The sequence below is a fragment of the Arachis ipaensis genome, chromosome B7 (assembly GCF_059453495.1).
Source record: "Arachis ipaensis isolate K30076 ecotype BB chromosome B7, ASM5945349v1, whole genome shotgun sequence".
In the NCBI taxonomy this organism is placed as follows: Eukaryota; Viridiplantae; Streptophyta; class Magnoliopsida; order Fabales; family Fabaceae; genus Arachis; species Arachis ipaensis.
The window spans coordinates 10,423,134-10,434,841 of record NC_142442.1 but is presented as its reverse complement, the minus strand read 5'-3'; the positions used below and the strand labels follow the sequence as shown (position 1 = coordinate 10,434,841).

General features: G+C 29.6%; 2 protein-coding genes across 2 annotated transcripts; one reads left to right on the top strand and one right to left on the bottom strand.

Annotated features, from left to right (window-relative positions):
* Positions 1–5,535: 5,535 nt before the first annotated feature.
* Positions 5,536–8,907, top strand: LOC107609693 (phosphoinositide phospholipase C 6). Its single transcript, XM_016311710.3, has 9 exons — positions 5,536–6,116; positions 6,206–6,402; positions 6,499–6,634; positions 6,710–6,937; positions 7,024–7,253; positions 7,344–7,461; positions 7,560–7,712; positions 7,800–7,886; positions 8,566–8,907. The coding sequence occupies exons 1-9, from the start codon at positions 5,733–5,735 to the stop codon at positions 8,854–8,856; spliced, it is 1,824 nt and encodes a 607-aa protein (XP_016167196.1). The 5' UTR covers positions 5,536–5,732; the 3' UTR covers positions 8,857–8,907.
* A 1,644-nt stretch (positions 8,908–10,551) lies between these two features.
* Positions 10,552–11,292, bottom strand: LOC107606649 (uncharacterized). Its single transcript, XM_016308688.1, has one exon. It carries the CDS (start codon positions 11,290–11,292, stop codon positions 10,552–10,554), a length of 741 nt encoding a protein of 246 aa, XP_016164174.1.
* Between the last annotated feature and the right edge of the window lie 416 nt (positions 11,293–11,708).

Below are 11,708 nucleotides of genomic sequence, written 5' to 3'. Positions count from 1 at the left end.
ATGCTGTAAAGAAATTTCTCTACACATTATTGTGTTTATGGGATACCCTCTAAGTTTTCTTGAATGGCAAGGGATGGATATAAACTATAAAGTGAGAAACACACGGACACTACGCGGACAAGTTTTAATTAGGAATTGGAAATAATTCCACAATTCATGGGGTACATGTGTTGGGTATAGCTACGTATTTTCTTACGAATACACATGAATCAATTTGTAGAAAGCGTAGATAATATGACAAAGAATTGGATCGTCATATATCCTTTCTTTTAGGATTTAGATTTTAGTTGCGTTTCAATTATTACTTTTGTGTTTATTTTTTCAAAGTGTAAATAAAGAATTATTTAATTCATGCACAAATAAGATTTATAATATTCAAATGAACCGAATTACAAATGTGATTTGAAGAATCTTTCGTTCACACCTTACCGAAATTGATCAGAGTCAACTGCGTTAATTCATGGGCTATTTTATATTCACTTCTCTTTACATGCGAGTATGATATTTTAATACTCATTGACTAGCTATATCCAATTAATCAAATACCTTCAGAAAAAAAAAAAAAAACAACTAATCAAAGATATAGACAGTTTACATGAAGCACTTCAATATTGTCACATTCAAGAATCATTTTAAAAAACTTGCATTCTTGGGCCATCTTCAAGCCCATGATGGACGCAAATGCTTCGGCTTCATCTGATCGGAAAATTAATTGAAAATTATGATACAAATTATGATGACCTTATCTTAGTTGGTCCAAGTCGTTTGGACAAGGTCACACAAACTGTTGGGTCGAGTTGCTTGGTAACGGTCCAATCGAAATATCAGGTGGTGGTAGTAAATTCTTGGACTAGAATATATTCAGCCCAAGTACGAACAATCTTATACAGATAAGTTCTTAGTACTAATAATTTTGAGTCCAAAAGAAGAGTGTGTTCCCTTATATAAGCAACTTCACAAGATCAACGTTGATGATGCTAGAGAGGTCGTCCTTCTACCCCGTGTAATTTCGAGTGAAAAAAAAAAACCCTTCACATAATCCGGGTAGAATCTTATTAAAAGGTGTGTGCATATCACCAATTTGTGGCACATAATTAATTCATGCTGGAGAAGGGACCAAAAATGCCAAAAATTTGCAAGCAATAACTATGGCATCTTTGTTGCTATGTGGTAGTAAGAAAGCATCATTCCGGATGAATTCAACGACCCTTATTTCATTCCAATCATATTCGAAAAAAGAAACTTTTAAAATGAACAAATTGGTAAAATATAAATAAGTAATAATTTAGTTATTATCAAATTTTATTATCATTTGTGAATTTTACTACTCTAATTCAACGATAATTAATACCTTTTTTTTTTTCATTTTAGAGCACTTTTTCCATGGATAATTAATCTTCCGTTGCGCTTGCGATTTCCAATTTTTTTTTAGGGAAAAAAATTGGACAAAATTGTTAATATCGACTAGAAGCCTTCTGGAACAACTTCAAATCACAATATATATCAGTCCTTAGAATTCCATACTATTTAATAATTACCACCTATCTACCGCGTTAAAATAAAAGTAATTTATGCTAATAAAATAAATAGAATTTAAAATTATACAAATATTTAAAATTAAAATTAGTTATACATTCTGACTTGAATTGATTACATATCTTGTTTTTATTGATTTAAAATATCTATATAATTTTAAATTTTATTTATTTTATTAGTGTAAATTACCCTAAGAATAAAAATCCATGTAACACTTAATAAAATAAGAAAAATTTTAAATATACTAAGAACACTAGTATTTCAATTATTTTAATCGTTAATCTAAATTATAAAAAAAATATATAATATATTAATTAAAATTAACGATTAAAATAATTAGAACATTAGTATTTTTAGTACACTTAAATTTTTTTTAATATATGTTTTGTATTTATTGTCTGGTATAACCTTTTAAAAGAGAATATATGTGTATATTATTCATGTACAAAATAAAATGAATACATGAAATATTTCTAAAAAATAGTTGTCATATAGAACCCATTAATTAGAGGCAGAGCATGAGGTCCGTTATCAGCCGCTAATTCATTATCCAAAGTTTTAAAGGACTTAATGGTAATAGCCATCAAATAATAAATTTATAATATAGTGATTTATTTAATCCACATAAATGGAATATGAAACAAGATAAAGTAATGTATCATGGCATTAATAAAGATGAGAATAAAGTGTATAATGTGATTGGAATATGAATATAGTTAGTGGAGTCACGACTATAGTATAAATAATACACAAACAAAAGATCTGTAGAAAAGAGCTATCTATATCAATTCATTGGGAAGATGCTCATCGTATATGGCTCCATCTACTAGCTTTCGATTATGATAACAAAAAATACTAATACAGTACACTGTGTATGTATCTTGGAAGGTAACTAAAGCAAAGTGAACAAAAATACAATGAAAGATATAATTAATAATTATATAAAGATTAAGCTGAATAAATTCACAGGGATGAGTTTGAATTTTTCATATATATGTACGTGTGTACACATTTGCAATACTTAATTAAAAGTTGAGATATTCTTCACGTCCAAATAATTTTAACATTTAAGTTCATCGAACTAAATTTAGATCACGTACTTTTTCTATTTTTTTTCTTCTTCTCACGCTCATTTATGCACGGAGCGTCTTTTTCTTCGTCTTCTTCTTCGCGTTCCTCCTCCTCTTTTTTTTTGTGTTCCTTATTCTTCACGTATTTTCTCCTTATCGTCATTCTTTTGTGTTGTTGCTGTTGTATTTTTTTGTTTTTTTCTCCTTCTCTCCTTGGTGAAAAAGCAGTAGAAGATGAGGAGGAAGAGTTTTGAATTGTGCATAACAATCGAATATGTTATTATAGTGAAACAACGGTATAGTACTGAATAAATGGAACATTATCCATTATATAAATTCAAATTCGAACACTGTATAATGAACCGAAATACGTACTCATAGTGAAACAATTGTATAGTACTGAATGAATGAATAAATTCAAATTCGAGCAGCTTTCTGCATAATGAACCGAAACACGAAACACGTACTCATGGTGAAACAATTGTATAGTATTGAATGAACGAAACATAATCCATTATATAAAATCAAATCCATTATATAAAATCAAATTCAAACAGCTTTTTGTATAATGAACCGAAACACGTAGTCATGGTGAAACTACTGAATGAACGAAATATAATCTATTATATAAAATCAAATTCAAACAGTTTTCTGCATAATGAACCGAACACGTACTCATGGTGAAATAATTGTATAGTACTGAATGAACGAAACATAATCCATTATATAAAATCAAATTCGAAATACCTCTGTCTACAATTAGAGATTATCAACTCAATTCAATTCAATTCAGATTCAGAACACCTGCATAAATTCAATTCAATCTAGCAATTGCATTCCATTCAATTCGATTGAAAAAATAATTCATTAGCAAAATATTGGTGATGATGATAACGAAATAGGAGAAGAAGAAGAAGAAGAGAAGGAGGAGGAGGAGAAGCAGAAGAAAAATCTGCGTGTGCGAAGAAGAAGGAGGAGGAAGAGGAGGTATAAGTGAATTTGAAAGAAGGAGAAGATGATGTATGCATGTATTTGAAAGAAGAAGAAGAAGCGCATGGGAGAAGAAGAAGAAACGGGGCGAGGAGAAAGATAAAGCGCGTATAATGACGCTCTTTTAATGAGAGTTATTTTTGTTGGTGTTGGATTTACTTGAATAAAACTTGAATAAAAAAATACTTAAATGTGTAGCATTACCTATTTTAAAGCTTAAAACTGTATATCCGTGCCCCGAGTTTAGCCTTTTTTTTTCTCTTTAATTTAACTGCTTTTCTTTTGTCAATTTTATTTTGTCTCTGCTTTTTCAAACTTTTTTTTTTAAATAATTTTTTTGGGTTTTTTTAAAATAATAATTCTTACTAGTACTAAAAGATAGATCATTTATTAATGAAGAATATACTCATAATAACTTTAATACATATAATGAGATTCAAAAAATTCTGAATATAGACAAGTTATTATAATTGATCTAATAGCAAAGAATTTAAATAGCAAAGCCAAAAATGTATTATTTAACTCATATTTTTTAATAGATATATGTATTATTTAATTTATTTTTAATATATATTTTGTATTTGAACATATATTTTATACGAACGACTGATTTAGTGGTTAATTTTTTTATAATAATATGAATATTCAAATTTCATTACCGTGTTAGTTATAACTAAAAAATTTCTAAATATATACTCAAGAACAAAGATAGAACATATATAATTGTGGATGTTTATCTAACAAACCAGAGAGCGTGAATGCGTGATTATAATAATGCATAGGCAATTTCATAGTTACTACTATCAATGATCTCATAATCTCTATCAACACAATCGAAACTTCTTTCAATTGTTTCTTTAAAAATCCTCTTCATGGGACTCATCTTCACATTGAACATATTAACAATGCAATGAACTTCATAGGCAATTGTATTTATTATATCAGTAATGAAGACAAAATAAAAAAAAAGAATTCATTTTATTTAATATTCATTAATTATTATTATAATTAATAAATATTAAATAAGACAAATATTTTTAGCTAATTATTTTTGTTATGAAACATTACTGTTGTTATTATTATTATATATATATATATATATAAATTATTGCCTTTAGAGTATTAGGGGTGCAAATGAATGAGAATAAAACTTGAAAAGACAGTAACTTTTTAGAAATTTTACAGCATGTGAGTAAGTAGGGGTATTCCAACAACTAACGTCTCCTTTTAATTTATTAAATGCAAAAAAGTGTTCAATTATGAGTAGAGTTGTTAAACTTTATGAATCTCTGCACAATTTTTTTTTTTGAAAAGAAAATATCGGTATATATATATATATTCTTCTTCGGTTTGCACTAACAAACTTTGTTCAGTTTGGCTAAACGCGGAACATGGCAACTTGAAATATATTAAACTTTTGGCTTGTTGTTGAGTGTTGACTTAGCTTTTGTAAAAGCATATCTAAAAGGGAAACTAAACAAATTAATAACCAAAAATAATGGTCATTAAAGTATGAACATTTTCTGCTGTGTTTCTACTAACTTCTCACGCAAAATTTTCATTGGATTTGTGTGAATTTTTATATAGTTTTTTTTTATTGAACTTTAAATCTTTAAGTTGTAAAATATTTAAAATCATGTTATAAAACTATTCCTTTTAAATTTTTAATATGATAGAAGAAAATATATGAATAGATATATCTCTAACAAGTTGAATTAGTCGGATCAAAAATGCTATTTGTACGTTAAAGTCGGCCATTAAAATTAGTCACTAATGTATTTGTGTATAAATACATGTGTAATTTAATTTATTTTCAATGTATATTTATATTTCAACATGTATTTTATACTGTAGTTAACTTTGATGGCCGATTTTAGTGTACATGTAGCATAACTCTAGCCGGATTTATATTAATAGCAGATAATGAGCCAATAGGCTTGAGAAACAAAAATAGAAGGCTTGCCTGTATAAGTTGATTTCATGGAAGTTGAAACAATGATATCTCAGCAAAGACTTAGATTCTGCTTAGAAAGTTCTTGCTTTTGTTTCACTAACTATAAAATGCATGCTTTGATCCTAATCTCTCTCAAAATATGAGCCGCTTTTGAGGAACACATTGAGATTTTGAAGAAAGGGATGGGCAATAGCATGGTGACTTACACCAAATACAAAAGCTTCTTGTTCTTTATCAAAAAGTACAAGGAAACTCAGCATGTTCCACCTCATGACCTCAAGGATGCATTCTCCGAGTTCGCCGGAGGAGCCTCCCACATGTCTGCGGAGCAGCTCCTCCGGTTCTTGGTGGAGCACCAAGGCGAACAAGGCTGCACCTTATCCGATTCGGAGAAAATCCTTGAGAAAATTTTAAGATTGAAAAGGCCGCCGACGCAGGAGGAGGAGGAGGAAGAGTTACTAGAAAGTGTTGATGTTGATAATCAACAAAGAAAGCAAGAGATAACACTTGATGACTTGTTCCATTTCTTGCTTCTTGATGAATCCAATGGACCCTTGAAAGCCGAGGTAAGGTCTATTTGGGTCGTTTGATTCATGTAACCGAGACTAAACCATTCTTGAAATAATAAGTAACCATTCTTGATTGTTCTTGACAGGTACACCATGATATGAGTGCTCCATTGTCTCATTATTTCATATACTCAGGACACAATTCCTACCTAACAGGGAATCAAATAAGCAGTGATTGCAGTGAAGAACCAATCATAATGGCCTTGAAGCGCGGCGTGCGAGTAATCGAGCTAGATTTATGGCCAACTGCAAATAAAGATGACATCAAAGTAGATCATGGATGGTACTATAAGCTATCACAATCAAAATCTCTTTTCTTACATGATCTTAATTGTTGAGAATGTAAGAAACTAATTCATTTGATTATTGTTTTTTTCAGGACACTAACGAATCCTGTTTCAGCTATCAAATGCCTTGAATCCATAAAGGAATATGCTTTTTTTGCATCTGAGTATCCAGTGATCATAACTATAGAAGATCATTTAACAAAAGATCTTAGAGATAAATTTGCAGAGGTATGCATTTGAAGCTTTTCTTTTATTATTATTCTTTAAATTCTTATAATTTCATTTCTTTTTTGTTTCTTGCAGATGGCAACTCAGATTTTTGGAGAAGTGCTTTTCAAACCTGAAACAGGTTGTTTGAAAGAATTTCCTTCACCGGAATCACTGAAAAACAGGATAGTTATATCCACCAAGCCTCCAAAAGAAAGCTTCGAGGCGAATCGAATCAAGGACAATGGAAACTCTTCTCCTATGCAAAATGGAAGTGATTCATCTGAGGAAGAAACATGGGGAAAAGATTCCCCAGATTCCATGGTGAGAATTTATCTAAGATTTACTTAAATAATGATACAAGCCATTGTGTTCTAAATTCTAATGTTACTTCATTCTTCATGTTTCAGCAAAATGAAAGTGATGGTGATAATGAAGGAGATAACAATTCATGTGAATGTGACAAGAAATCATACCAACAATTTTCACCTGATTACAAAAGCTTAATCACAATTCAGAATAGAAAATTAAAGGGTAGTTTGAAGGATAAACTGAACCCTGATGGTGATCTTAGACGCCTTAGTTGGAGTGAGAAGACCCTTCTAAAGGCCTTAGAATCTCATGGAACAGACATTGTTAGGTACACACAAATTTTCATCACATCACATTCTATTACATGTATTTTATGAAAATTTCGTACATTCTTATTTCGAACTGTTATATTTTTCAGGTTCACCCAGAAAAATATATTAAGGGTATATCCAAGCGCGATGCGAGTCAAATCCACAAATTTTAAACCACATATTGGGTGGATTTATGGTGCTCAAATGGTTGCATTCAATATGCAGGTTAGGAAACTATTTATGGTTGAGGCTAAATATTTTCAGTTGAAGAACTTAAAATGAGATTACTAATATATGTTATGTTAAAATTTTGAATATAACAGGGGCATGGAAAACAACTATGGTTGATGCAAGGGATGTTCAGAGCAAATGGAGGATGTGGTTATGTGAAAAAGCCTCAAATTCTAATGCAGAAACATCAGTGTGACAATGATTATGATCCTAAAGTTAAAATGCCAGTGAAGAAGACATTGAAGGTAAGCATATATCAGCTATCACTACTATGTATACTATCAAATTTCTTTTGTTATATATTGAGATTGATCATGATATCTTAATAACAGGTAAAAGTGTACCTGGGGAATGGATGGAACTTAGATTTCAGTCCTACACACTTTGATAAGTGTTCTCCCCCTGATTTTTTTGTAAAGGTCAGTTCTAATGCATAAGTTATGTTTAGTCTTATTCTTGTAACGTTAATTTAGATAGTGTTCAAAAGTTTTTCTAGGACATAAATACAGAAACAGTAGATATAAAAATACATTTGATAACTAAGACAAGAAAGAAATTCGTATAGTTGTTTTCATGTGAAATTAATAATTAATAGTTGAATATTATTAGGTGAATGGATATGTTAAACTAACAATTTAGTCACCAAAAAAAAAAAACTAACAATTTCATATGCAAACAACTGTTTGTGAATCTCCATCTTGTTAAGATAGAGATTCACAGAGTTGTTTTTATATAAAGTTGATAGTTGAGTATTGTTAAATAACTTAACATGTTTGACTAAATTGTTATCTAACAGTTATTATGAACTTTATATGAAAACAAATGTATTGAATCTCCACCTTAGAATATTTTAAAGTGGAGATTCATATGAAATTGATAATCGAAACTGTAAGATAATTTTACATGTTTGATTATATCGTTATCTAACCGTTTCCATCTTTTAACTTTACATGAATACATTTATACGCGGTTGTTTTAACGTGAAACTAATAGTTAGTACCCCTTAGATGATTTTACTTGCTGAAATTACTATCAAACACACTTTACTAGTGTTTTATTATGGAAGTAGTTTTAGAATTGAAGGGGGTTGTGTGACAGATTTGTACGGTTGGAGTTGGAGCTGATTGTTGGAAGAAGAAAACAAAGGTAATAATGGACAAGTGGTTCCCTGTTTGGGAAGAAGAGTTTGAATTCCCATTAACGGTTCCAGAGCTTGCTTTGCTGAGAATACAAGTGAAAGACAAAGATCAAGGCAAAGATGATTTTGCTGGCCAAACATGCTTGCCAGTTTCAGAGCTTAAGCTTGGATTTCGTTCTGTTCCTTTGTATGACACAAAGGGAGACAAGTTCAACCATGTAAAGTTGTTAATGCGCTTTCAATTTCAATGAATTGTATACATATATATTAATCAATCATTTTCATTGGATAAGTTACCATTCTCTGATCTAAATCCTCCTATTCCTAATATTTCTAAACTTAAGCTTTGGTTGAAATCAAAATAAGCTTTTTGGACTATTAAATGGTTTCATTTATCTTTTCTTTAATATTAAAATTATAAATTGTTGATTAATCTATTAACAATTACTCAATTCTATCATTAGAATAATTTATTAATATGATTGATTATCAATTTTTTCATTGTTTTTGTTCATTGTTTATCCATCTACTTAATATCCAATTTTTTTTACTGTTTATCCATCTCTTTAATATCCAATATTTGTTCATTATTAATTGATAATCACGGTTTGCGAAAGAGATCCAATCGATTTTTTCATGGTAGTGTTTAGAAAACAATCCATTGTTTTGATTACAAAATCAAGATTAGTCTCTAATTTTCCAATTCTTTGTTTTGATTCTTTATTCATGTAATTGATTGTATAATGAAAAAATATTTTTTTTATCTTTTAGTAATGGATTTTTTTCTGAAATAAAATAAAAAATTTATTATTTTTCAAAACCCAATTTTTCAATTTTAATTCCCTAAATACGATTTTTTTATATACAGCAAGGCGAACTTCACTTCAAATTCTAAAAAAATAGCTAACTCAAATTATTAATTTTTACAATAGACAATGACAACCATTATAAGAGTACACAAGAGTACACATGAATAAGTCTTATTTTTATTGAAAAAATAATATTTTTTTAATTTATAATGAAAAAATTCTTGTTAAATACCCGTGTATCTATGTATTTCTCAAGTTGCTTTGAATAAAGAAACCCCACATGCTGTGAAAAATTCAATCAATTGTGTATCAATTCAAATAGATTGAAGTTTAGGAAACTTGAATTTCAATCGATTAGTTTGTGCATCCAATCAATTGAATTTCTAACAAACACGATTTTTCCAATCCAATATGTATGTAACAGATGCGTGATAAAATTACGATCGATTAAGATTGCAAAATATTTATTACGATTAATGGAAGATCTAATTTGTTATTGTTTTAGTTTTTTATTATTAATAAACATGATAGATGAATGATAAAATAATAATTTATAAAATAAAAAATAGATTTTTGTATTAAATAATATATAAAAGATTAATTTGTAATTAAAATTAAATATAGATTATTTAACCGTTATTAAAAAATTTAAAAAATATGTTTTGTTATGAAGCTATTTAATGATATAAACGTTCTGGAACTATAGTCAGTAATAATAAGGATGAATATATCCCAAGTATAATTTAAAACATTTGATCTTAGAAAGTTGAATTCAAAAGACAATGGCCAATTGATCTTTCTTGTTTTGCTCATGCAGAGACCTTTTTTGTAATAGTTTATTAAGATAATTAATTATAACATGACAAATTAACCAATTCTTATTAGTTGTTTATGTAAAGTTAATTTACAGTGACTGATTTAACAAAACAACTATTAGAATTATACTTTAAGGCTGGAGATTTATCCTATCTTAAGAAAATTACTATTTATTCACATCTTAACAATTAGGATAATAATGCTACATAATTATTAAAACAAATTAAAGAAGCCTAGGGAACACTAAAAAAGAAAGGTTCCTTCAAGTGGTAAGCCGGGTAATTAAGTGGAATATATTATGGTGAAGAACTGAAGATGAACCTATTCGTCATGTATCTGTGAGTTTGGAAATATGCTACAGCGGCATAACGGGCAAGAATAGGGCGATTGCCGGTCGGCACAACGCCGGAGCCAACGGAATATGCAGCTTTCATGGAAAACATGCGAGCAATTTGTGCGAACAACTTCTGCACTTGAATCTTGAATACTATGGCCAAACTCTTCCAAGCAAATGGCGCATTGTTGTTCAGCATCATCTTCTTGATTATCAATTCTGGGTCTCTCCAACAGATTCACGAGTTGTGCCAGTTCAGGAACGTTTTGACGAAGATCATCATTATAGAAATCAGAATCTTCGACAACAATGTGCGTGGTAACATAAAGGTTCACAACAATCTCCGGCATGGTGGAGTCACACCCTTCATGGCTTCGAATCGTTCTTGCGGTTTCGCCCATTGCAGGTAAAATTTGGTCCAATATCTGACGGGATATAGGCAATGAAGAGAAGACGTCATGTAAGAATGCGGCGTTTTCTCCATTGAGATCTGTGAACGGAGTACAATTACATAGGATATCGGAAGGAACCAAGAACGCTTCATTGGCCAGAGTTGTATAAGAAAAGTCAACCTCAGAGTCAGAGGTTGGACTTGTGGGTTGAGTAATTTGGATCAATTCTTTGGTGAAACTGAAGATGATGGAGAAGCAATCGTCGAAACAGAACTCTTGTGGTATGCTTGGATCTTCAATGGAATTGATTTCCCATGAAAAAGAGGTGAATTCCATTGCAAGGTGGTGAAAGTAACTGGTTTAGGATTTCGATGTTTTGTACTCTATGGCCATGTAATATTTATAGAGTTTGTGAGTTTTTTTAACCAAAAGAAAATTCTGTTTTATTAATGCATCCAATCTTTATCTTAATCTATAGATGGTTTTAAATATGGTTTTGATTTGTTAGTTGTTACTAATTGATATTTCTCGTACATCTTAAATTGTTAAAAAGATTTGAGAATATGTTAGAGAATCAAATCTTAATAAATTTGAAAATTGGATTGAAATTATTGTTGCTTTGGAATTTAAAAATTATTATTGTTTTAATTGTATTAAAGTTTACATTTTGAATTTACTCTTAAAAAGTTAAAATATTTTATACTGAATTTTAAAAAACTAAAATATCCTTTTAGAATAATTTTAAAAATATT